Source organism: Centropristis striata, chromosome 16 (assembly GCF_030273125.1).
Source record: "Centropristis striata isolate RG_2023a ecotype Rhode Island chromosome 16, C.striata_1.0, whole genome shotgun sequence".
Classification (NCBI taxonomy): Eukaryota; Metazoa; Chordata; class Actinopteri; order Perciformes; family Serranidae; genus Centropristis; species Centropristis striata.
The window spans coordinates 21,660,193-21,687,445 of record NC_081532.1 but is presented as its reverse complement, the minus strand read 5'-3'; the positions used below and the strand labels follow the sequence as shown (position 1 = coordinate 21,687,445).

The 27,253-nt window shown below is 40.2% G+C and overlaps 2 protein-coding genes across 3 annotated transcripts in view; both read right to left on the bottom strand.

Annotated features, from left to right (window-relative positions):
- Window positions 1-1,415: 1,415 nt before the first annotated feature.
- LOC131988427 (ovarian cancer G-protein coupled receptor 1) lies at window positions 1,416-13,157 on the bottom strand. Of its 2 annotated transcripts, XM_059353538.1 has the most exons (7): window positions 13,018-13,157; window positions 8,179-8,487; window positions 6,198-6,347; window positions 5,096-5,229; window positions 4,096-4,318; window positions 3,036-3,216; window positions 1,416-2,958 (listed from the first exon to the last, which is right to left on the bottom strand). In XM_059353538.1, the coding sequence occupies exons 2-7, from the start codon at window positions 8,263-8,265 to the stop codon at window positions 2,615-2,617; spliced, it is 1,119 nt and encodes a 372-aa protein (XP_059209521.1). In that variant the 5' UTR covers window positions 8,266-8,487; window positions 13,018-13,157; the 3' UTR covers window positions 1,416-2,614. The 2 variants fall into 2 exon arrangements, with proteins under 2 accessions (XP_059209521.1, XP_059209522.1); XM_059353539.1 differs by lacking the exon at window positions 8,179-8,487.
- Window positions 13,158-16,627: 3,470 nt separating this feature from the next.
- Window positions 16,628-27,253, bottom strand: part of ccdc88c (coiled-coil domain containing 88C) — a 45,771-nt gene continuing 35,145 nt past the window's right edge. Inside the window, exons 27-31 of the mRNA XM_059353026.1 lie at window positions 25,350-25,439; window positions 24,852-24,962; window positions 24,654-24,770; window positions 23,225-23,463; window positions 16,628-18,324 (exon numbers count right to left, since the gene is read on the bottom strand). Coding sequence (XP_059209009.1) covers window positions 17,569-18,324; window positions 23,225-23,463; window positions 24,654-24,770; window positions 24,852-24,962; window positions 25,350-25,439 — 1,313 coding nt within the window. The 3' untranslated portion in view covers window positions 16,628-17,568. The remainder of the gene's footprint in view (window positions 18,325-23,224; window positions 23,464-24,653; window positions 24,771-24,851; window positions 24,963-25,349; window positions 25,440-27,253) is intronic.

Here is a 27,253-nt window from a genome sequence, read left to right as displayed (position 1 = left end):
AGGCAAGTCAACCAGGTTATTCCGGATTCAAATACTTCAGTAGCTCTAGTATTAGGCTGAGCTCCTTTAATTAATAATAATAATAATAATAATAATAATAATAATAATAATAATACATTTTACTTGGAAGGTGCCTTTCTTGGTACTTAAGGACACTGTACAAAAAGATAGAAAAAGATAGGGAAGGAAGTGTCCTCAATTTCACAAAAAATAAGTAAGCAACCACTTTCAAAGCATCCAATATTTATTTAACAACACCTGTTCCCAGCATTAATGTATTAAATTGATAGAGCCATCACAGAGGAAGACAAGACACAAACAAAAATCAAGTATCTGGAATCAAGTAGCATTTTGGTCCTCAGCTCATTTTAAACAGAAATCACCCTCATCATCACCTCAAAATAAATTTTTAAGCAACTGCTCTGATGGACAGTATAAGTACATATTGCAGTACATATAAGTGAGAGATAACCAGATACTTTGCTTGTGCCCACACTGCCCTGGGCCCTTTAGCGGTCGAGGGCCCCTGGGTAATTGCCCATTTGCCCATATGGTTAATCTGGCCTTGATAATATGCCTTTTTGAAAAAATATATATTTTTTTTAGTTTTGGACTAACTATACTATTATATATGTAGGCTATCAATAGAATATACCATGGTGGGTTGTTTGGCCTTGATTTTTTTTTTTTTTTTTTCCCCCGCATTTTTGGATATACATCATCAACATACTATACTAAGGCATTTTTGGACATACTTCACTATAGCCCCTTTCATAGTGCCGTTTCATGCCAGTACATTTACGGCTCTGTAACGTCTCGCCTCCACTATGCATGTGGATCATCAAATGATCCCACCAATTTTCTGCCTCCAGAGTTAGTCACAGACACTTTTGACATTTTTCCACATACAATACTATGCTGCTATTTGGACATAGTGTATTATCGTTTTTCTGGGCATACTTTTTTATAACCCTCAACACACTATACAAGCATTTTTAACATATTTGGACATCCTATTAAATGCTTTTTTTTTTTTCTTTTTACATTTTTGGACATACTTTACTCTCAGAATTGTCAGCATCCCATACTATGGCATTTGGCATTTTTGGACATACATTTATTTATTTTATCATTTTTGAAGTTAGTCTGTACAGGGTATGACACCCCCTGTCCTTTGAAGTTTAATGTCCTTTTTTAGACAGGAAATGCTCGCAGGAATGTCACAACTAACTTTTAGACAAGAAGCAAAAAGGATTCGATGGATACAAGTCTGAATGTTTGTTTTTTTAAATTTGTGTCAGTTACAATGTCAATTGTATTTCTCCTGTTCACAAAGGCCAAGAAGAACATCAGCTCAAATTCTAATAAGTGTCTGTGATTGTTATGGGTATGCAGCACAACTGACAGCAGGAATAGTTGGTAATGATTTTTATTATTAACAGCAGCAAATACTCAGCAGGCAGGTAAGTGGCAGCACAGTTCAGTCTAGTCCAGTAAAGCAGATCAGAGTCTCTGTAGGTAGACTTACTAAGCATAGTCAATGCAGGAAGACACGACACAGCTACAGGAACAGACGCGCAGAAACCAGGATGAGCAAAGGGAAAACTTGTGGTCGGGGACGGAAGGCTGAGGCATTTACCAGGGAATCGACGAAGCAGGTTAGTCAGAGGCAAGCAGGTTGGGCAACAGTAGAGCAGTCCAATGGCAAGCGATGTAAGGTCTTGCATGAGAGCGTGGAACAATCTGGCATTGAGTGCGTTTGAGGCAGGAGTCTTTATACTGGCGTGGTTGGTGATCAGGGGCAGCTGAGTGCACGGGTTGAGTGGGGTTGGGCTGATGAGGTTAGAGTGGCTAGCAGGTAGAGTGGAAAAGTACTGGGAGACAAAGGCTGCAGAACATAACTGTGACGAGATGAGGGAAAAAATGTCATTGACGTTTGGGGGATAAAGGTTAATAACTGTGTCCTCCTGATGCATGAGTACCTGTTGTTGATTTTTGCTCCAATATTCAGAGTATTGTAAACAGGACATTTACAGTGGCAAAGTAGACATGACATTCATGTTGAGCTCTCACATATGGCAGTTGCTGTATGGTCCACCATCCCACCAGCGGGATTTTAATATATATTTTCTTTCAAATTTTGCCAAAGATACACCGTTTATCGTAGAAAGAAACCGTAAAAATGGGCATTATCATTGAAATTTGAACTTTCAGACAATCTTTGGATGGACCATAGGTTATGAAAGTTTCCATTTGAAAAACTTACCAAAACGAAGCTTAAAAATTGTGATAATTCTGTCAAAATCACTCTATTCTAATTCTCACTTTAGTCTTATTTGAAACTTTGCACAAAAAAAATATATAAAAAAATAAAGCGTTTGGAATAACTAGATCCTGTTAAAAACATTAAATTCTGCACCTCAGCAACACTGTGAAGCCATGATTGATTCTGCTGAGACGAACGGTCACATGACAAATATTCACTGAAAATCAGATGTAATAGCAGGCTGTTTACACAGATCAGAGAGGAGAGGACAGAAAAGGTTCTAAGTAGAGGCTGTAAAAATGCCAATACATTTATATTATGCAAATATAGATCTATATTTATATTTGATTAAGGTTCATTTAAGGTTTTCTCATTAGCCTGTGTGATTAAAGTTGTGCTTTTGCTCAAAGTGTCTGTTTTTAAGTTGTTGATGGTGCTGGTGTGTGTGAGCAGCATCACAGTCAGATGGCCATTGTTCTCGTCAGTGGCGACCTCGTGGGAATCAGTGGTTGGGTTGCCAGGGCTGGCGTTGCCCCGGCGGCAGCAGCAGCACAGTATCCTCGCAATGGGCCGGAATATGGCTCTGTACAGGCCACGGCGGGCACTTTCGCTTACAAAGCAGTAGAGAGCCGGGTCAGCCACGCAGTTCAATGTGGTCAGCAACAACGACATGTGATAGTAGTTAAATATTCCTGTAAAATAAGAATACAGACAAACATGGTTAATGGAGAAAGTTCTTAGTTTCCGGATTACTTTGCAAAAAAAGTACCTGCAGTGAAGTTGCAGTCTCGCTCCAGCAGGGTGCGCACTAACAAGAAGACATGGTAAGGTGAGAAGCAGACGAGGAAGATAAGGATGGTGCTACTGACTAACTGCCTTATCCTTGTTTTCTGATCCGGCTGCGTACCAACGCTCCGTCCCACCGCACGGAGGACACACAGGTAGCTGATCTGGACATAAAAAGAAAAAAGATGCATCAGGATCAGTGTCAAGATAACAACTTTTCCTCACATTTTCATTGAAGGTTTGGCAGTTGCACATATATACTAATATAAACTGTATGTTTTTGTCAAAGAGCATATATTCCATACATAATGACTCTGGAGTAATTTCACTGTGTGTGCTATTATTACTTTTACTTCAGTAAGAAACCGGAATACTTTTCCCACCACTGAGTAAATGGTAAATGGACTGCACTTATATAGCGCTTTTATGCAAAGCACTTTACACTACAGGTGGCCGAGGCTACCAGGGCACACTGGTGCCACCTGCCACCATTCATTCACACACCGATGAACGCAGCATCGGGAGCCATTTGGGGTTCAGTATCTTGCCGAATGATACTTCGGCATGTAGGCTGCCATGGTCAGGGATAGCACAGATCTTCCAATAACTGAGCCACAGCCGCCCCAGTAACAGTAACACGTAGAGAACAGTCTAACTGTAAATATTTTTAAAACTCAATCTGACTAATACAAACATACTGGAAGCACGGCTCGTTAAAATAAAACAGCTCTCTGTGGAGACACTGTTTTATTTAAATTAGTGAAGTTTGGTATTTTAAATAAAGGCTAATCATGAGTATCACTGAATGTCCCTGCACACACACACACACACACACACACACACACACACACACACACACAGGAGGAGGTGGGTTTTTTTTAATGGCTCTGATGAGACATCTGACATCTCTCTTTTTTTTGTTTGTCCACCACCTCTCTTAACTGTTTATGGTTAATAAATTAACAAAATAAACTTACAAAAAGTCAACGAAGTACATTCACTCAAGTATTGTACTGAAGTACTATTTAAAACTGTTATCATACCGACAGAATAGCAAGCGGGAACATGAAGCCGACAGTGAAGCGGTAATAGTTGATGGGATACTCCCAGGGCTGCATGGGGTAGTGCTCAAAGCACACCGATTGGTTCTTGCGGTCTTTACTCAGTTCCTTATGGTGGAAGAAAACAACACCAACTGCAATCTCCTTCAGCCAGATGGTGGCGCTAACGAGCCACGCTGCACTCATAGATCGCAGAGAGGTGAACCTGGAGACAGAAAGGAGGGAACATAAGCACAGAGAAGAGTGGAAGAGGATTACAGCAGCTCATAGAGCCCAACAGATACATCGGTTGACTGATATTATCGGACTATATAGTTTTATCAATATCTGTGTTTATGCTGTCCGATATGTGCCATCATGAAAGCTTTTTTTTCGCACAATATACAATGCAGAAAATGTTGCTAGGCTTGATTCAGAAATGGTTTTAACTATTAACTATTAACTATTTTTTCTTCTTCTTCTTTTAAAAAAAAAAACTATGTAATGTTGTTATTTTATTCCTATTTATTCTTTATTTTCTCAGTTATCATTTATAGACTATGCTGGCAATGTAATACATTGTTTGTATAATGTATAACAATATTGAAAATTATTCAATAAAGTTTTATGTTTGAGATAGTAGCTCTCTGGGTACATCTGCAGAGTGGTGAAAAATCTGTGCATAGTCCACATGAAAAAGGTCTATTTTCATGCAATTTGTTTTCATTTATTTATGTAATTGTTTTTCTTTTCTTTTCTTTCTCTTCACTGAGCATAAATGGAAACACGAATGTAGAATGTTGAGATGGACCTGTGAATATGTTCTTAATAAAAAGTAAACTGATTTTTTTTTAAATTCCAGCTAAAAAAATGCTTTATGAGCCACCATATCAGTTATCAATTAATTTCCCCCTTCTGAAATAAGATTTGGCATCAGCCTCAAAAATCCCATTTCGGTCAGGCTCTAGCAGCTTGCATTTTTATCATGCAGAATCAGAGTTACCTCAAAGGGTGGACCACAGCCAGGTAGCGATCCAGGCTGATGCAGCACAGAAAACCAATGCTGATGTAGATGTTCTCGTAGAGCAGGAAGCCACAGAGCTGACACAACCACTCCCTGTGACTCCAGTCATCATCCTGAAACAACGACACACAATGCATGAAACTAGACTCAAGACAATAGGTAGGTGATACGCAGTGGTGGAAGAACTATTCAGATCCCTTACTTAGTAAAAAGTACTAATTCCACTACAAGTAAAAGACCTGCATTCAAAACTTACTGAAGTAAAAGTACAAAAGTATCAGCATCAAAATGTAATTAAAGTATCAAAAGTAAAAGTACTCGTTATGCAGAATGGACCCTTTCAGATTGTTTTATATTTTCTAAATATATTATGGAATTATTATTATTATTGGTGCATTTAAATGTTCTCAAGGTAGGGCTCATTTTGATGACATAATATACTGTTACGTGGTTGAATTTATACAGACATAAAGGTAATCTTGGCTCAAATTGAAGGTTATGATCTTATTAGTTTTCTGAATACAAGTGAGATTGTGATATTCACCATAAAGTGCTGGAAAATAATCCTTTTTTGATGAGAATTTGCCAAGCCAATAGTGATTTTTTGGTCTTTTTTTTTGGATGTTGTGTGTGATATTTCAAAATAGAGACACAGAAAGTCCCTGTATCTTGTTTTGCTTCTTTCCCCTTTGTTTCAGGACACTGCCTGTCAAATGTCATACTTGTATGATGATTGATAATTGATTATTGTAGTACCTCAATATTTGCATTTACATTTCCCCAGAAACATGTCTGCAAAAAGGGGATTTGGACCCCTGAGACCAAACGGCCCAGAGTTGGGTATGTTCATTATCAACTTGTGAAATAATAGTGGAAAAAAGGGTAGCAAAAAACATCCTGAGGGCTGGACCTGGCTTCCAGACTATTAGGCTCACAGCACATTTTATAATTAAAAAACAAAAAACAAAATGCGCCTTCAGTGACTGGTACAGATGGTCAAACACACGTTTTGTGTCACAATACCATGACTATGATTTAATGTAAGAAAACACAAAATATGATAACGTATCAGAGTTTGTACCTGAAAGAAGTACTGCAGCCACAGTGGTAATGATGCCAGGTATAACAGGTCAGACACAGTGAGGTTCATTAAATAAACTCCCAGCTCATTCTTCTGCTTCAGCTGCAGAGCGCCGTGGTACAAAGAGTACAGGTTGGAGGGGATGCCAACCTAGAATGAAAATAATGTATTGTGATTATTTTGATTTCATTACATTTTTACTGAAGTGAATGTTACACACTTTTATCCATGTGGGATGATGAGGAGCCAGTGAGAGCATTTCTTGAAATTTTACCTCACTGTATAAAATGACCTGCTTGTGACCTTTAGGATAATCACAAGCTTGTGAAACTTTACAACCACAAACAAGAGAACCAGGACTTTCAAAAGATATATGGTTTCCCCAGGGTTTTTTTTTTTTTTTAAATTAGAGGGTTTCTCAGCAGTTTAAAGAACAGAAGTGCTTGCCTTCCAATCGCTGAAAATAAAGAATTGTCCAAAATGTCAAAATTTCTGAAACCAAATCACCGCATGGATTTTTGTGTGTTGTTCTAAAGGTCTTGCCCTAATGATGAAATATTCTAGAGAGATCTTTGACCATTTTTATGCATTCTCAAATGCACCAAAATGTGTGTAACAAATGATAACAATCCAAAATTTGCTGCAACAACTTATCGGACATAGTTGAGCTGGAAATGGACTTCGGAAAGCCAAACATTAATGTTCCGAACCCTTATACACCTTAATATGTTTACTTAATTGATTAATTAAATTAATCTTCAGTTTCCCAGCTTTCAGATGATGTACACAGCTTCTCTGTGGCATATACTGTTGACCGGCTATCTACCCCTAAGATCAACTGCCCACAACCCCCAATCCTCAATAAAAGGGGGCAGAATAATAATAAGGCGTTAAAAAACAAGCTGTCTCCTGTCCCCACTCTTGACAGACAGGGGGAATTAGAAGATTTCAGACCCATTTAGATCGCCACATACTGAACCAATGCCTTGCTCACAAGGTGTTCAATACGGTGGCCCTGAAGTGCAAACCACACCAGCAATTCACACAACACAACAGAAAAAATATGCTTTTATGTGATAAATATCACATTAAAATGTGATAAATATATTGTTATAATAATAAACTTTTCACGTAATTACGTGATACTGAGCCATTTTTTTGTGTTTGCAAGCAATACGTTTCTGTAGCCAACTTTTCCTCTTCACTGCAGATGGAGAAACTGCTGTTGCCGAACATTATATTAAGCATTGTTAATGACAGACATGTCCAGTAGAGGGCAGAGCCTGTCCATTCATCCATCAACATTCTGTCCATGCATAGTCTTTGCAGAACTTTCTGCAGATGCCTGGAACACACTGTTCAAGGATCTGCTCTGCACCCCCGACTCATGAACACCTCCCCACATTACTCTGTTATTCATTCATATAGTGTCCCCAATGCAAACCTCTAGAAAACATAATCTTTACACTTATTGTCCAATTGCAGACTGTATCTTCAAAGGTATTTTTGTGAATCTACAGATTTTCCCTAAATATAATCGCATTAACACGTAATGACCTGCTGGATAACACAAATAAACAGTTAAAGGTTGTGTTCAACAACTAACTACTAATTTTCAGAAGAAAATTACCAAACAAATATTACTACAAACTCAACTTTCTTAAAAGCTTGGAAACTGTTTAGATGATACATTTTAGAGGTCATATTTACTCTTGTTTGTCAATAACAAAAAAAAAAGGGTTCTAATCAGACAACTCTTCTTATTTTGGGTTTTCTGGCAGAGCGGAAACAGCTGATCAGTCATGCGAGAAAAATTGTTTTCATCTCCTGTTGAGAGCATTAACTATTTTTGGAAAAAGACAAAACCACCTCAAGCTAATTTTCTTATTACTTATGCAGCTTTAGAAAGTACTCAGACACCTGTTTCAGACACCTGTTTCACCAGTTTTCATGTAGGTATTAAAGATGTACACACACTTACCAATAGTACGAGTATATAGACACAGGAGAAGACGTACTGGTGGATTTCATGGCTGATGGTGCAGTTAATCGAGTCCTCCTCAGACATGGTGAGCACTGTCACACCCCACTCACACTCACACTCATACTACTTGCCCTTTAACACGCACACACTTGAATAAAGTCATTTTCACACATACATGTAGCTATAATGGGACGACACACAACACACACACACACACACACACACACACATATCTTCTTGGAGGACTCAGTGATGACTTGTGTGTATGTTTCTTCTTCTCTATGGTTGTCCCATTTCATTTGGACACTAGAGAAACAAACGGAAAGTATTTTTAATTAGAGCATGCATCTGTGGCCTCTATGAAGGTCGATCAGATGACCCAAAAGACTATTTTTCTACACACCGCTCAATTCACTTCAACTAGTAATTCAACCTGGTGTCTCTAAAAGACAAAATGAGGGCATTTTTCATCACTATTTCTCCACTAGAAGGCTCTTTATCAAGTGTTTTTTTCCCATGGACGTACCAAGTGGATTACCCCCTGCCCCTCCAGCAATGATTGAACACATGCTCAGTTAACATGTGCAAGTTTTAGCATAAGCTGTCTTGTTGTTTTTGGTTTTTTTTCACCACTGTAATAGAATAGAGATATGCAAGACAATGTTTCTACGCATGGCTAAATCGGCTTCAATAGACTGGCAGTTATACCAAAAAGAATGGTTAGAGTAAATATCCAACCTGCAACCAGGGAAGGAAGGAAGGAAGGAAGAAATAAATAAATCAAGAAAGAAAGAAAGAAAGAAAGAAAGAAAGAAAGAAAGAAAGAAAGAAAGAAAACAAGTGTTTGCATGTGTGTGTTTTGGTGAGCGAATATGTGTGTGTGTGTGTGTGTGTGTGTGAGTGAGTGGGCAAGTCTGTACTGTTGAGTATTTCCACATATGTAACTTTGCACTTCTACTTCACTACAATTTAAAGGCAAATATTGTACTTTAACTCCAATACATTAAGCTGCCAGCTTTAGTTACCTTTCAGGTTGAGATTTAACATAAAAAATGAGATCAATTCAAAAATAATTACAAATTATAAATAATAATGTTTTATAATAATATAAACAATAAATTAAATTAAACCCTCCTCCAAGAATCGCCACCTTAACGCGGTGGAGGGGTTTGTGTGTTTCAGTGATTCTGGGAGCTGTGTTGTCGGGAGCAATAGCTCCTGGTAGGGTCTCCCAAGGCAAAGTGGTCCCAGGGGAGGGGCCAGACTAAGAATGATTCAAAGACCCTTATGAAGCTGGAAAACGAACAACCGAGTACCTCACCCGGCACGGATAAACCGGGGCCCCCTCCTGGAGCCAGACCCGGGAGGGGAGCACGCAGGCGAGCGCCTGGTGGCCGGGCTTTGTCCACAGTGCCCGGCTGGGCTTAGCCCGAAGAAATCACATGGACCCGCCGACCTGTGGGCCCACCACCCACAGAGTTCGGCGTGCGTAGTGAGTCAGGCAAAGGGCGGGGACCTTGGCGTGCTGACCCCTGGCTCCAGCGGCTGGCTCTGGGGACGTGGAACGTCACCTCGCTGGCGGGGAAGGAGCCCGAGCTTGTGTGGGAGGTTGAGCATTACCGACTAGAAATAGTTGGGCTCACCTCCACACATAGCATGGGCTCTGGAACCAAACTCCTAGAGAGAGGCTGGACTCTCTCTTTTCCGGAGTTGCCCAGGGTGAGAGGTGCCGGGCGGGTGTAGGGATACTCACAAGCCCCCGGCTGAGCACCGCTGTGTTGGAGTTCTCCCCGAGGAACGAGAGGGTCGCCTCCTTGCGGCTGCAAGTCGCGAGGAGAAGGTCTCTGACTGTTGTCTGTGCTTATGCACTGAACAGCAGTTCGGAGTACCCGGCCTTCTTGGAGTCTCTGGGTGGTGTCCTGGAAGGGGTACCGCCTGGAGACTCTATAGTTCTTCTGGGAGACTTCAACGCTCATGTGGGTAACGATGATGGTACCTGGAGGAGGTGATTTGGAGGAACAGCCCGATCTGAACCCTAGTGGTGTTTTGTTATTGGACTTCTGTGCTAGTCACGGTTTGTCCATAACAAACACCATGTTCGAACATAGAGTTGCTCATAAGTGTACTTAGTACCAGAGCACTCTCGGCCAAAGATCGATGATCGATTTCATTATCGTATCATCAGATCTGCGGCCGCATGTTCTGGACACTCGGGTGAAGGGAGGAGCAGAGTTGTCAACTGATCACACCACCTGGTGGTGAGTTGGATCAGGTGGCGGGGGAGGATGCTGGACAGACCTGGCAAACCCAAACGTGTAGTCTGCTGTCTGCAGGATCTTTAATTCACACCTCCAGAAGAATTTCTCCAGCATCCTGGGTGAGGTTGGGGACATGGAGTCTGAATGGGCCATGTTCAAAGCAGCGGGCAGGTACCGTTCGGACAGAAGGGCTGCAGCTGCGGCTGTCGCTGAAGCAAGAACTCGGGTATGGGAGGAATTCGGGGAGGCCATGGAGGAGGACTTTCGGTCGGCCTCAAAGAGGTTCTGGAAAATCGTCGGGCGACTCAGAAAGGGAAAGCAGGGCTTGGCCTAAGTTGTATTCAGCAGGGGAGGAGACCTGCTGACCCGACCTGGGGATGTCCTCAGACGGTGGAAAGGGGCACTTTGAGGAACTCCTTAATCCAGCCAAAACGTCCTCCGCAGAGGAGGTAAAGTCTGAAGACTCAGGGGAAGACTCACCAGTATCCCTGGCAGAAGTCGCCGAAGTAGTTAAAAAGCTGCCCGGCGGCAAGGCGCCAGGGTTGGATGAGATGCGCCCTGAGATGCTGAAGGCATTAATGCTGCTTACATAAATGCATCAGTAAAAATAATATAATAATATATTTGCAGTATAAATCCAGTTAGCATTCAGAGATGTGGGCTCAATTTTATGAGTATACTGACGATACTGATATCATATGAAACAAGAAAATCTAAGGAATCTATAGAGCCTATATAGCATGTCAGTATACCATGATGGGAAGTTGTTGAAAAAACACTGCAAAGTTAGGCTATTTTTGCGATTTTCAAAGCGGTCATGTGACCTCTGATATCATGCTATCAGAATAGGCTCTCTGTGTTACCACAAGTCTCCTCTTTACACACATGCCTACTTAATGCAGAAAACATGCAGTTTAAGGCAAAAACCACATCGTTTTTCTCATGTCGTACAAATTTGCCATTTCCACCTACTGTATTTGAATATCTGTGCATACTGGGGTCCTCAAACAGGTTTTGAATTACATAAACTGGGTATCAGTGGAAAGCTGAGAGTCTTGTGGATTCAATGAGCCCAGATTTTAGTCATCAGTAGTAGCCAGTTCATTGCAATGAGGGCATTTCTTGAGTCTCGACCTCATTGAAAATAAAAATAAAATGAAACTTTACAACCACAAACTAGAGACCTAGAGCATTCAGATTTTCAGCTTTCCTAGGTATATTAAAATAGCGGGGGTTTCTTAGCAGTTTGAAGAACAGAAGTTTAAAATACAAAAATCTCCAAAATGGCCAATGTTTTTGAACCCAAATCCCAGCATGGATTCTTCTATGTTGTTCCAAAGGTCTTGGTATATTTACATTATATTCTGAAGGATTTTTTGACCATTTTAATCCATTCTCAATATGAGTAAAATTGCATTATTCAGCACCAAATGTGTGAAGCAGATGGTATCAACCCAAAAGTTGCTGCAACAACTTATGGGACATAGTTGAACATGGAAATGGACTTTAGAAAGCCACCGCTAATGTTATCACCCTTTATACACCATAATAGGTTTCAATAAGTGAATAATTAATTCATTTTTATTACATATTTTTGACTAGAACAATTTGACCCACAGTGCTGAGCTGCATCTCAAATTAAATTCAGGTTCACAGCTTTCAGATGATGTCTATGATGTGGCAATTATTGTTGACCAACTATCTCCCCCTAAAAATCCACTGCCCACAACCATCAATTAAAAAAAAAAAAAGGACCCCGAATGGTCATTGGATATAAAACAACCTGAGTGAGGCCATTCTGCGTAACGAGGACTTTTACTTTACTGTAAGCTTTGGTGGTATTACAGTATATCAGGGTATTTAGAAATCCTGACTAACTTATAGACTAGAGGTCAGTCTCTATAGCTGTAATATGACAGCCTGACTGAAGAAACATTGCGTCTTACAGCACACACAAACTGAAAGCGTCACATATCATATACCCTGGTTACATATCAACAATGTACAGAATTCTAGGCTTTCTATGATCTCAAATGGCTTGATAAATAGAGCATTTAGCTGCTACATCTCCTGGGCGAACATGCCCCCAGATCCCCCTTAGACCTGGGCTCAGACCTGAACCTCTACCATGTCTGGCTCCACCCCTGGTACAGTTTCAGGGAACATGAGTGGACCACAGCAAATGAAGATAAGGTTATATCCCACACTTATTTACCACTGAGTCACTGAGTCCACACATGGCAGCTCACCATGAATATTTAATGACAATGCATCAGCCATTGATTTGACTGAATCTGCAGCTGTTGCAGCTTTTCTCCCCTGCAGCTTCACACAGTAAATGAGGTTCAGTTAGTGATTACTCTCCTACACATGCATTCTAACCACATTTCACACAATAAAGAAATTATAATAATAATCCATATTCTACAGGTATCCCATTAAGTCTCAGTCTAGCTATAAATATAAAATATCAAAGACTATCTCTGATATAACGCACAGGCACAAATTCACAAAGAAGCTCTACTGTGGGAATCTTAAGTTGCTTTTGTTTTCTATAATAAAAGATGTTATTTCTTACCAAATCTCTCCGGTCTGAGCTGCTGCAGCTTTCTCTCTGTTGTTGCCGAGTGAGTCGTCTATCTCACTGAAACACACACACACTCTCTGACCACATACGCAAACACACACATGCCAAATATGTGTCAAGATGCTAAATGGTAAATTGTAAAAGGACACTCATTTAAACACACACACACTCAAACTCCGGTGGTTGAGGCTGTCGTCCAAGGCTCACGCCCACACATAGATGGCGCAGCACCGGGCGCAATTAGGGGTTCATGTAGACCGCCGGGTCTAGGGACCTGAAGCAGTGTGTCGCGCACACACATTCTTGTACCTCTGTCTTTGTGAGGACCCTTCGGTCACATAATGCATTCCCGAGCCCTTTACCTTAACCATTACAACTAAATGCCTAATCCCACACCTTACTCTTAATTAATATTACCCTGAACCTTAAAACCATGTCTTAACCTTTAAACAAGTCTTTGTCCTCACATCCCAGAAATGTCCTCACTCTGTTGGTTAAAAATATATCCTAGTCCTCACATTGAAGAAGTACAAGAACATACACATAAATCATGTCCTACCACAAAAAACTTAAAATTATTACTTACGTCAACTCCGTGCCCTTCTAAATCAAAACTAAATGAGAAAAAAAAATTGTGTTTTGTTTAGCATTTGGAGACCTTTGAAGAAAAAAGGCCACTTGTTAAGTTGTTGCTGTTAAATAAAAAATAAAAAATCTGTCAACTTCATAAGACATCACCTCTTTTATATTCTTTGAATATACATTTATAATAATTTATAAAATTAGTTTAATATGTTTCTGTAGTACATATAGTGTGTATTTGAATATATATACACATATATCAATACCCAAGCATATACTATATATATTTTTGACTTTGAAAAAGGCTTGATTAAATAGTTTTATAGTATTTAAGCTCAGTTTATAAAAAAACAAACAATTTTAGTTATATTATAAAATAAAAACACATTGTTAAGACATCAGCTGACAAATTGAAACAGGAGCATCATTTTTTTTTTTAATAAATCTTTATTACCAAAAAAAGACTTTTGGTTATAAGAACATCAACTTCAACTGAATCACACTAGTATCCTTTTTAATATTACTCACATCGCAGCGTAGAAGTCAGCAAAAGTCATAAAGTGAACTAAAGTAGCAGTTATTCCAGTTACAGCAGGAGAAGTTTATTTAAGCACTTTCTGCTTTATCATCTGGCAACTATTTGGTGTCCTTTGTGTTCCTGTGATGGAGGACACCAAGTTTTAAGGCAATCAGCCCGTTTGTCCACTGAGCAGAAAGAACCAAAGTTGTGCTCGTGATTTTGGTGTTGATGCTCTAAACATTGAGCAGGTAGGTTGACCAAAAGAAACAACTGAACCCAAACCAGGGGTAAAAAGAAAAGGGGACAGTCACATAGGTGGATAGATCCACAGGTAATCAGCAAAGCAGACAGACAAACAAACATACACACACTCTTTCAAAATGATAAGACATACATGTGCATGTGTGTGTGATTGTGTTGTTTCAAAAACTGTTTTGAGGAATTAAATGTGTTTTATTGAATTATTAAGGTTTTTATTTTAGTATTTTAATTTCGGGTAAAATATGACGTCATATACTTGAAGCTTCATTGAAATACCTCAATAGATCAATGTAAAATAAATGACATTGGTGCAGCCCTGCACGTATTTTGCAGCATGGGTTAAAAGAGTCACATGTGTGCAAGCATGTGCACGAGACTTTTAGTAAATAATCACACAGTTCAGTCAAACCTTCATATTCATAACTCCAGTGTTACATCTTTCTTCTCCTCATTCTAGTGCTTTTAGAAATGTCTTTGCCATCAGTCGTTAATGGTTTGTATTTACAAACAGCAGTACAGACAAAAGGTCAGTTGATCAGCATAATTAGCAGGAGATTCTTTTTTTTTTTATTTTATTTTATTAACTTCACCATTTGTCTCCAAGGCATACTTTCATTTCATTCCTCCTCTTCTTTCTGTCAATGGGCTTAAAAGAAAAGTATTTGTAAAGGCCCCTAAACATCTTCCTGTCATGTTTAGAGTTTCTGGTGATAAGATTAAGAACCCAATACTAAGGTCTAGGATTAAAGCTAAACATTATTTGTTTAACCCTTTGAACCCCACCATCCCGCCGGTGGTATTGACATGTATGTATTCTTTGAAAGATCGCCAAAAATACAGTTTATTGTAGAAGGAAAATGTAAAAACAGTCACTGCTTTTGGAATTTGAACTTTCCTACGGTCCTTCAAGAGATCATGGGTTAGGAAACTTTCCATTGGAAAAAGTAACAAAAACAAAGCTTAAAATGGTGATATTTCTGTCTCTAATTTAAAATGTTGCCAAATATAAACAATTTGGAATAACTAGATCCTGTTAAAAAACAATAAATTCTGCTCCTTATTGACACTGTGAAGCCATGATTGATTCTGCTGAGATGAACGGTCATGTGACAAATATTCACTGAAAATCTGTTTACACAGAGCAGAGAGGAGAGGACAGGAGAGGTTTTTTAGTAGAGGTTGTAAATATGTAAATAGTTCAATATATATAATATTTGGAGAGCCATTTTTAATCCTATATTCATGACACTTGTTGGCAAAGTGTCTTATATATAAATTCCATTTTATTCTAATATTAAAAAAATAATTTATCAGGGAAATTGAACTTTTCTATAATTTACGTCATTACAATTGTGGTCATCTGCACAAAAGACAGTTTCAGATGTTCACTCTTCACATGCCACAGTGAGTTATTTGTAAAAAGAGCAACACCCTGAAACGGCTTGTTGGGGTTCAGAAGGTTAGTATCGCTCTGTGTGTTTTTGACCCTTTGATGCTGCATTCAAACAAAGCCCACTCAAATGTGATTGGTCAAAAAGCAGAGAGCAGAAAGCTTCTGATAACAGTCCTGCTGCCTGCAAATTCTGCATTCATATGCACATATCTGTTTGAAGAGATTAATCTGTTAGACCGAGCAACATTGCTGTTGTGACTTTAAAATTAGACCCATTGTGTAATGAGAACATGATGATCTATTTGCCAACAGAACGGTCTGTTTATACAGTCAATTCATTACATCCAAACTCCCAACAATCCACATCACAGTGGGTCTGGATTCAGCCCGACTCCCTCTCCCTCTCACTCAGTTGTGCAGTGTGTAGAACTCTCTGGATAACTTGGCCTGCAGCAAAAACATCCTAACAAAACACAGCGGTCACCCTGTGGTGTGTGTGTTTTTGTTTTGTGTTTGAATTAAGTCCAGCTCAATGGTTAGCGAAGCCACCACCAGGCCCCTCAAGGACAATTCTTATGTGTTTGCATATATCATTATACATATATATATATATATATATATACACACACGTGTGTGTGTGTGTGTGTGTGTGTATGAAACTAGTGTTGGCTCTGGCCCTGCAACAGTTCCAGTAAAGCGTCAAAGTGTTGCTTGCTGAGACAGAATCTAAAGATGGAGGGAGAAAGACTGTAATTTAACTGGGAGGAGCCCTTCCATCTCTGTCCTGTTTATCTATCTGTCCTCGCATCACTCCATCCATCTCTATATCTGTCTTACCCTCTGTCCACCACTCTTCACCCGAGCATCTCTAAATTTATTCTCTCAGATCTCTCTACCTCTTTTTGTCCTGCACTCACTTCAATGCTCTTTGCTTAAAATTCCTGCATTTCCTTTGCCTTCTTTTGCTCCTCTTTTCCAGTGTTTTGTTTTAGATAACAGAGAAGCAGAGGAGAGCTGAAAGAGGAAGAGAAATCGGATACATTCAGTCGCTCCGGTGCTTCTAGTTTGCCTTCACTTTTGTTCAAACACTCCCCTCAGTGACGGCTTATTCCTGACGTGCAGTTCTGCAGAGATGGTGGCATCCATTAAGCACATGTCCTCTGTTCCCCCAAGGCTTTAAAGTGTCTCAGACATCTCAGCTCCCATCTCCATTCATTGATGTTAAAATTTGCACTTTTTAAAAACTGGTCAAAACAGCCACAATTAAATTTGAAAAAGGCCGCTGCTTGCTGCATCACAGTAAACATGGTGATAATAACAAAACAGCAAAGGCCAATGAATTCCAGCATTCTCGCAGACCATCTATAGTGTTGTGATAATGCCAAAATCCTTAAAAAGACCATTGATAATTGAGCACAAATCTATATTGCATGCCCCTCAGACAGATTCAATTTAGGACATTGACTCTGCAGATCCAGGAGTTGAGGTGATTGTTTGGGTGCAGCTGCAATCAGGTTTGGTTGTTAATCTAAAAAAAGTTAGTTTTCATAGAGATGTGTTTAAATTTGGCTTTGCTTTCCAGGATTTAGATTATTTCCAGTAGATGTTGTGTTTGAGAAAAGCCTAACCGTAGATTTGCAATAGAGAGCTACAAAATGTATCCACAACACAAAGAGCACAGTCCAGAGACTGATCACTTGCGTCTTTGGGTTTGGACTCGATCTCCCAAATTCAGCCCCAGCAGACTGTAGTTTCAGTATTTGGTTCCCACACTCTCAACTGTCCATTAAACACAGCCGTATTCATACCACACAGTCTGAGGGTCGTTGTTGGAGTCGGGGGAAGCAGGCGTGCTTTTCTGCCGTTCAGCTGAGCTACACCTTGCTCTCTCACTTTCTTTTTTTATGTGGGAGTAGTCACCTGACTGCCCCTCCCTTTGCTCAGGGGCTTCTTCAGGGCTTGTGGCGGGCATGGCCCTGACAGGGGACACCATGGCCACCTCTCCACGCTGGTGGTAGGAGGAGGAGGATGTGGGGCCGTTCCGAGACATGGGAGTCCTCCCTCTTTCTCTCTCTGCGTATCGATCCGTTTGCAGATTGAGAGAGGACGAGTGGTGAATCGGCGGTTTCAGGAAGCTTCCATCTCCATGCTGATTGGTCGGACCAGCCAACCGTGCGGAGAGCGGCCGTTCTCTCCCACCAGCTCCTCCCCCTTGTCTCAGAACAACCACATCTGAGTTACCTTCATTCCCCTGGAGACTGTCTGATCTGTTTGAGCGCAGCAAGTCAGCTGAAGCCAGGCTGAAAGCCCTGCTCAGGGATTGGCTCGTTCTCTGGACGACAGGCTGGCCTGAGGTCGAGGTCTGGCCCGCAGGCTGGCGGGGCGAGGGCTTGACACTCTGGCCTGGCCTCTGGTTGGATGACTGTACAGCAGGCGGGACGTAGTTAGTGGGAGTCGACTGATCTTTGCCAGCTGGAGCTGAGGTGGCAGGACTTCTGATGAAGTAATCAGTCATCAAGTCCTCCCTGCTTTCTGTAGACACCTGGACAAAGGAAAACAAAAAATTATAAAGAGACTATACAATAGATATACATGGAATGTTCTGCTCTCTTTAACATTAAATAACTCCCACTCCATAAAAAGGAATGTCTGATTGATCGATTATTGTGAAACCTTTGATGTGTTTATCATCTTCATTCATTATATTGATTTACACATGCTATTTACAATTTATATTTTATTTTCATAGGAAAGTGTATTGTTTTAGAGTCAACTCTGAAGGCCTCTCCCTCTTTTCAGGATTATCAAAAGGAATTATTATGGGCGTTGCTGTTCTTTTGGTAAAACAGGACATCTGCTCAGACTGATGACAAGTGAGATTTTCAGTAATATTCCCACACTGATATTACTTGTCTAGCTCAGACCGAACATATTTCGATGACAGCCAGAAATTAAACTGATTTGTAGGTGTGAGTTAGATTAGCGATCAATATAATTACTTTCATAAATTAGGACAAAGCCTGAGAAATGAGTGTCTGATGCTTAGTGTCTTTGTGAGTCAGCTATCTCTATCCTTTTTTGGTGATAGTTATCATTGGCAGATGACTAAAGACCAGATGTGCAACTCTATAATGACATAAAACCCCCAAAAAGCAGGCATGCTGTGAAAAACAGGATGTAAGTCCCAGTAGTTGACTTTCTGTAACCGCAGTAGGTTGCTCTAACCTGGATTCCTGGCACTGGGATTACAGGTTCTGCTAGGCAAACAGATAACAAAATTGTTCAGATCTTAAACTCCTTAACACGCAAATCTACCAATCGCTTTGCCTGTCCCATCACAAGATCTGCTTACTCTTACTGGGGCTCATGGCACTTTGATGCCAGTGCACCTGGTTGTCCACTTCTTGTAATTTTGTGTGCTTGCTTGCAAAAGCACACTAACTACTATTCACCGGGCTTATTTTGTGTGCTTGCTTGCAAAAGCACACTAATTGTTATTCCTCGGGCTTATTTTGTGTGCTTGCTTGCAAAAGCACACTAACTACTATTCACCGGGACTATTTTTATTCTTCGGTTTCTTCCATGTCATTTTTCGGTCAACTACTCCTCCCAGAGTTTTGGCCGCACATACACAAAAAAGGTATCATATCGACCGGGTCGCCCATGATAAGTGTGCTATGACTTTTCTAAGGGTTTCGACAAACGGTTTTCAAATTATTGGGCAAAAACACGTCAAAAAATCCCCCCAATGTAACCCTATGGAGAGTCTAGAGTGATGATGTCATCAAACAGAGTGTAGAGGGAGAGAACGAATTGTCAAAAAATAAATTTGAAAACTGCGCTCCAGGCCGCAAATTTCACTCTACAGAAATAATTTATACATAGAAACGTAGGAAAATTTGTCCTCTCACTCACAATCCTCTGGTAAAGCTGTCAGAGTGATAGTTTGGGTGGAGGACGCACAGACGCACCAACAAAACGCACCAACTGCCCCATTGAGTCCCATATTAAAAACGCAGGAAGATTTCAGAAAATATGAGGTCCAACTGTTTTTTTAGATCGCTCTAACAAAGCTATTTTTTAATTTTTCTTAAAAAAAAAATATGTGTAGACGTTGAGGAAGAACTCAGGACGCTCAAAGTGAAGTCGGATCAATGATAGGGATTATGGTTTTGCCAAAAATGCTTTCTGTTCGAGGCCAGAATTTTCAGTTTGTCTCCCTCTGGCTGCTCAGTGTGGCGGAACTGTCAGTTAATTTCAGTTTATTGCTCTGCTCTGATTGGTCGACTCCACCTGGCCACCTGGTTGCTTAGCTACCAAAGCCCCCCCTCCTCCAACACAAACATTTTAACTGAAAACAGTTAACTGTCACTCAACAGACATGGCATTTCTTCATAAAATATGAGACCTTATAACTTGACCATACATTGTCCAATCTGCCTCAAACTTGTCACACATGATGATGGTTCATCATTTACCAATTCTTCACAACAATGTTTCATAAATTCCCGCCCTTTTTGATTAGCCACGCCCCCTTTCATAACTAATGAACTGTTTGTCCTAGAAACTTGAATAAGGTGTCAGATTACTCGGCATAGAGTCCCTGTTTAACTGGTGAAAGATTTCCCCGCCCCTTTTTATTAGCCACGCCCCCTTTTACTAACTAATGAACGGTTTGTCCTAGAAACTTGTATAAAGTGTCAGATTACTCGGCATAGAGTCCCTGTTTAACTGGTGATTGATAACCCCGCCCCTTTGATTAGCCACGCCCCCTTTTACTAACTGGTGAACCGTTTGTCCTAGAGACTTGTATGAGGTGTCAGTGTACTCAGCAGAAAGTCCCCGTTTAATCCCCGCCCCTTTTGAAAAGCCACGAGAATGACGGTCCAGAGGCAAGCACACAATCAAAATTTCTTTCGAAATTTTCTAGTTTTTATTCTTCCGTGGTGTTTTTTCAGTCGACTACTCCTCCCAGAGTTTTGGCCGCACATACACAAAAAAGGTATCAAATCGACCGGCTCACCCATGACAAGTGTGATATGACTTTTATAAGGGTTTCGACAAACGGTTTTCAAATTATTGGGCAAAAACAGGTCAAAAAATCCCCCCAATGTAACCCTATGGAGAGTCTAGAGTGGTGATGTCATCACGCAGAGTGTAGAGGGAGAGAAGGAATTGTCAAAAAATAAATTTGAAAACTGCGCTCCAGGCCGCAAATTTCACCCTACAGAAATAATTTATACATAGAAACGTAGGAAAATTTGTCCTCTCACTCACAATCCTCTGGTAAAGCTGTCAGAGTTATAGTTTTGGCGCAGGACGCACAGATGCACAAACAAAACGCACCAACTGCCTCATTGGCTCCCATATTAAAAACGCAGGAAGATTTCATAAAAAACAAGATGTAAGTGTTTTTTTTAAAATCGCTCTAACAAAGCTATTTTTTCATTTTTCTTAAATAAAAAATATATGTAGACGTTGAGGAAGAACTCAGGACGCTCAAAGTGAAGTCGGATCAATGATAGGTATTATGGTTTTGCCAAAAATGCTTTCTGTTCGAGGCCAGAATTTTCAGTTTGTCCACCTCTGTCTGCGGAACTGTCTCCAACAGTAGTTAATTTCAGTTGATTGCTCTGCTCTTATTGGTCGACTCCACCTGGCCACCTGGTTGCTTAGCTACCAAAGCCTCCCCCCTCCCCCCTCCCTCCTCCAACACAGACATTCTAACTGATAACTGTCAGTTTACTCTAAGTGAACAGACATGTGCTGTGTTCCAATACCCATACTTCCCGTACTCACTGTACTTAGCTTGAGTACGCAGGGTGTTCCGATTCCGATCGCGGTGAAAAGAAGTGTACCTAAAGGACCCGGATGTTGTACTCATAACGGTCAAAACGCTGAGTGTGGAACGATGTACACTATACGCACTCAACGGCTGCCATCTTGTCTACGTAGCGGAAGAGGCGGAGCCAGGCAGAGCCGCTCGGCTCGAAAAAAATGTTTGTAATGGCGGCCGACGACGCCGGTGCATTTTCCACATTTGCTGCGTTAATGGAGCCATATTGCCGGATTGTAGAAGTAAAGATTAAACAACACAAAGGATCATTTTTTCGCCGTTTAAAGCCGGAAGTTTTTCGCGGGTGACGAGCCGCGGCGGCCGTCGCGAGCGTCATTTCCGGTAAGTGCATCACGGAGTATTAGATTTGGAACAACACTCACCTGCTGAAATCTGTGTACCTTGTGAGTGCGGATAGTGTACTGCATTTGAGTGTACTCATGGAAGTATGGGTATTGGAACACAGCACTGGTGTTTCTTCATAAAACATGAGACCTAATAACTTGACCATACATTGTCCAATCTTCCTCAAACTTGTCAAGCATGATGATGGTTCATCACTGACCACTTATACATAACAATATTTAATAAATTCCCGCCCTTTTTGATTAGCCACGCCCCCTTTCATAACCAATGAACCATTTGTCCTAGAGACTTGTACGAGGTGTCAGTGCACTCAGCAGAAAGTCCCTGTTTAATCCCTGCCCCTTTTGATAAGCCACGAGAGTCACGGTCCAGAGGCAAGCACACAATCAAAATTTCTTTAGAAATTTTCTAGTTCCAGCTTACTCTTAACTGGGACTCCTGGCACCAGGATGCCAGGTTCTTACACAGATCTTGCACTCCATATCATACCATTCTACAAATCGCTTCTTCGTCCCAACTCTTTCAAATTTTATTCTCTCTGGACAGTTCAAACTGTGCAGAAATCTACTCTGAATTCTACCATTGAAGAGGATTCAACGTTGAATGGCCCCTCTCCCAAACCTAGACCCAACATTGATTCATCCATATTCAACACTGACAACCTATGAATTGTGCCCTAATATCCCTAATTGTCGATTCCAGAGGTCCATCATCATTACTCCATCACCCTATCGTCTCAATGGTCAGCTTAGAAGAGTTTTGGCTACCTTCGGTCCCCTCACAATGACAAAACATACATACATCAAGGCTTATCTCTGTAACAATAGCTCATTTTCTTAACTAGTCACTGGCAGCTTTGGCCTGGCCTCCAGCCAACCCCTGATAACCTCACTTCTTTGACTTTTATGCCAAAGACAGCACATTTTATTCACTGCCTTATATAGTATACTTCACTTGCAGGCCTCCATGCCATCTGCTCTGGTCACAACATTCCTTGCATCTCCTGCTTTCTCATTCTTAGAATTCACTCTTTCAACCCTTTACTTTGACTCACGCAGTCAGACACGTCTTATTCCCCAGTGCGACAATAAACTAACTCCTATTTCCTGCAACAGCATCTCTGAACACTTAAATCACAAGCTTTTTGGTTCAAAATGTCATCACCGCCCTTGTTCGTGAATCTGTGTGAACTGAACTTTGAGCAAGTTCTTGTGAAGTGTGGACACTGTATATTACTTACCATAGGAGGTGACTGCAGGTTGCTTTCTTGTAGAAACTGTTCCAGCGTCACCATCTCACTTCCGGGAGAGGATGAACGGATCTTAGTCCTTACCCCGTTCCCACGCTGTGGTTGTGCCCTCTGGGGTGTGTGTTCGTATGGAAGCGTGGAACTACGTGACAGACTCTGTTGTGATTGGCTGAGACCCCGGACGTCATCACTGGAGAGGCTGGCTGATGGAGCCTGATGATCTGGTGTGTCTAAGACAGTTATATATTGTGTTATAACTCACTGAAATTGAATTAGCACCTACACTAGCATTTTAAGGACAAACGTCTTTGTAAAACCTGGATGAATATAGACTGGGTAATTGGTGGGAATGCTGGATGTTGTTACTAAGGGTGTTTCTGCTACAGCCCAATACCCGGAATGAGGCGGGTCTCACTCGCCGAAACACCCCTAATTTCAATATGAGCCGTCCGGAGTGGTCTTCTGACGGGACTTTTTTCGGCCCTGTTGCAGAGCAGGGCCGTTTTTCTCCCCTGAAAACAGCCTGGTTGCTGATTGGATAGAAGGCTAAGCAGGATGTGACGTAGTACTCAATGCCACAAACAACGTGCCATATGTAAAAGCCAGCGAAGCAGTGTTGCCAACTTCGCTATATATTTAGTGACTTTTCAGACCCCCTTAGCGACTATTGGAGACTCATTCTTACTTTTCTTAATGAGCTGGGGCCGGCAGCTCTTCTTAAAGTATAAAGTAAATAAAGTAATTTTGATTTGATTTGATTTGATTTGATTGTCTGTCTCTACATACTACTATTGTGTTTTATCACCAATTCTCCTCAACCATGACTCAGCACATTTAGACAACTGACTCCTTTTATATCAGTCTCTCTTCATTTCTGACTGGCATATTGCTCTTAAGCAGTTTTTGGACCTCTGTCACTACATACTACAATTGCGTTTTTATCGCAAGTTCTACTCAATCATGATGCACATTTTTGTTGAACAGCATACATTTACATCAGTTTCTCTCCATCTCTGATTCGTACATTGCTCTTAAGCAGTTTTTGGACCTTTGTCACTACATACTACAATTGTTTTTTTTTTTAAACAATTGTAGCTATTCCATGTTTTGTATGCATTATTGCCATAATTCAACTTTTCAATAATACTCATATTTATTCCACCCAATAACGCTTTTTCAAATTGTTATTATTTCAAATTCTGACACACTCCTGCCAGCATGGCAACGCAACTATTAAGCATACAGCATTCCCATTTCTTCAGAAATTGCATTCTCTAGTTGCAGTCTGTTATCTATCTATATATTTCTTTTATCGGTAATAAATAATAGCATAATATATATTTGATTATTCTATATTATTTGACTATATATATTATTATTTTTGCTAAATATTACTAGAGTTAACTGTATGTGTTTGTACCTCTGTAGTTGACAGGTGAGTTGGAGTTGGAGGTGTTGCGACTGAAGTCTTCTGACCCATGTTGACCAAATACAGAGTCAGATGAGTTGTGGCGGGAGTCTTCATCAAATAGGAAACCTGAACATATTAACGCATTGTAATGATCACACTCACTGTTGACAGTTGAATAACATTTTATGGATTAAAAACCTGGCTTACCTCTGGGCCTGCGACCAGGGCCTGGTCCCATTCTGGAGCTGGAGTTGTTAGTAAGGCCCAAAGAGGATGACTGATGGCTCGGAGTGGAGCTCAGAGCTTTATGGGTCTGACCTAAGGGCAGATAACTCAAAGAGGTTAGTCAACCAGGAGCAAAAAAAAAGTGTGTTTTTGAAGAATAATTAATTCTTATTCTACAGAAAAGCAGGTATTCTTTAAGTGGTAGATTGTAAGGCAAACTGCTTTAACAAAGTACACCACTTAAGTCTCTTTATTTTTCTTTCCTGTGTCTCAATTTTGCTTTAAAAGCAAGAAAGATAAGACCAACAGCCAATGTCAAGACTAAATACGCATAAGATCTTTTTCAATAAAAGCTTGGAATACGCAGACTTATAAGGTAAACACTGTAGAGGCTACCAATCTTGTTAGTTTACAACGATACCTTCTTAAAATATATATGAAGACAAAACCTCAATTTACCTACTATCTTAATCAAATTACCTTGTCCATGTCCATCTTCTCCATTGACAGTTTCACTGCTGCCTCCTGGAGTACTGCTACGATAAAGACCTCGGCCACTGTCGGCCAAACCTGCAGACCAATGAGAATGTGGTTAGGAACAATTCTAGACCCGTGTGCTGCAGTGTGACCATAAGACACGTGTTGTGCGTAACATAAAGCAGCAAGAGGTTACAAGACATTAGCAATTAATTAATTGATTCAGGCAGCCTGGAAGCTTCAAATCATCATGTTATTACTGAGTGAATATATCTCTTATTCTATTTAGACATGATGATGAGTCTAATCACCGTCAAGGGACAGGGGTCACTGACATCTCTGTGTATCACAGTGAGTCATCTAAATACCCAGCCAATGAAGCAATAACGTTGTTGGACTGAACAAAAAGCAGATTGGCTATTGTGTAAGTCCTGCCATGTGTCATAAGAAAAAAGAGTTTGTAATTCAAGTGATTTTCCAAATGTTTCACCAGAATACCCCAGTAAAACATTTGATTCCAACACTTAATCCCAGTAAATCTTCTTTTTTTTGGCAATAAAAGATCAAATTAAAATGCAAATTGCCATGTTGATGGCTGCAAACAGCAGTAACAGGTACCTGATAAAAGAGCTTCATTATCAAGAAATTCTGCAAAGTGGTACCAACTTGACAGAATTTGAGGTAGTGATGGAAATCAACTATTTCTAGTGAGTCCAAATTGTATTAGATATAACATACAATGCTCTTCATTTTTTTTGGCTTTTAAACAGTAATAATATATTTAAAAAATGTAATAAGATGGCAATCCTACCAAAGTGGTGAATTAGAGACTGTGAATTAGTTACTCTTTTTAAAGTGAGGCTATTTAACTTTTATGTATATCAGTAGTGAATTTATATTTTTGTATGACATCCAAAAGATAAAAGAAAATAACTATGATATTGATATACATTTGGGAAAAGTAATTAGTGTAAATATTAATTTTCTGTGTGATCATTTCTTTTTTTTAGATGCTCAAAATAAGTTTCCAGAATCCAAAAAACTGTCACTGTGGCCACAATTGGAAATTACAGCATAACACGTTGGAATGCCCTTCTTTTACCACATTGTCATTAGATAACCCTAATGAGACCAAATGCAATGAGAACACAAGCAAGTTACAACAAACATGTCTCAGTGTGTTTACTTTGTAATATTTTGTGATAAAGTCATTGAAATGTTTATCTTTGACATTTAATGTAGATGTTAAACCCTAACAGTAACAAAGGTAGGGGAGAGTGGTATATTTAGCAGGTGTGTGTTTTATTGCATATGAATTCTTCCTTTGCAGGAGTAAGACAGCATACTTGCTAAAAGCTGATGCTGAAGCTTTAAACATGCTGTTGTTAACGTAAAACACTGTCCATATAAGCCTGCGGCTCTTTAAAAGTTATTTTCACAGAGAATAGATTGACCAAGAGTAAAGGCGAATAGACTAAAATTGAGGTGCAGATTTACGAGTTTGCAGTAGAATTTTTGCTGTGGTGACCCATCATTGCTGAGTAAATTAAGAAAAAAACTATGCAGCAAAGCAGCCAGCAGATGATCCTCAAGCAACTCGCAGCTCAGTACAGCTCTGCTCGAAATACAGATATCAATCTTAACCAAGAAAGCAAAAAACATTAGGTGAGCTGAAAGCACACAGGCACAGAAACACACATATATCATTTACTCAACGACTCTGCAGGGACATGCAGATAAATGCAGGCGTGTTGGAAACATGTGCATGTTGCCACATACTCTCACACACATAAACCATCTGTGCACGTGTGTACTTACTTACTAGTAATACTGGCTGGCTCACACCCGCAACAAGTGCCTGTTTGTGGGTTTTTTTGGCATGTTTCATCTGCAAGTGTGCAAGTTGT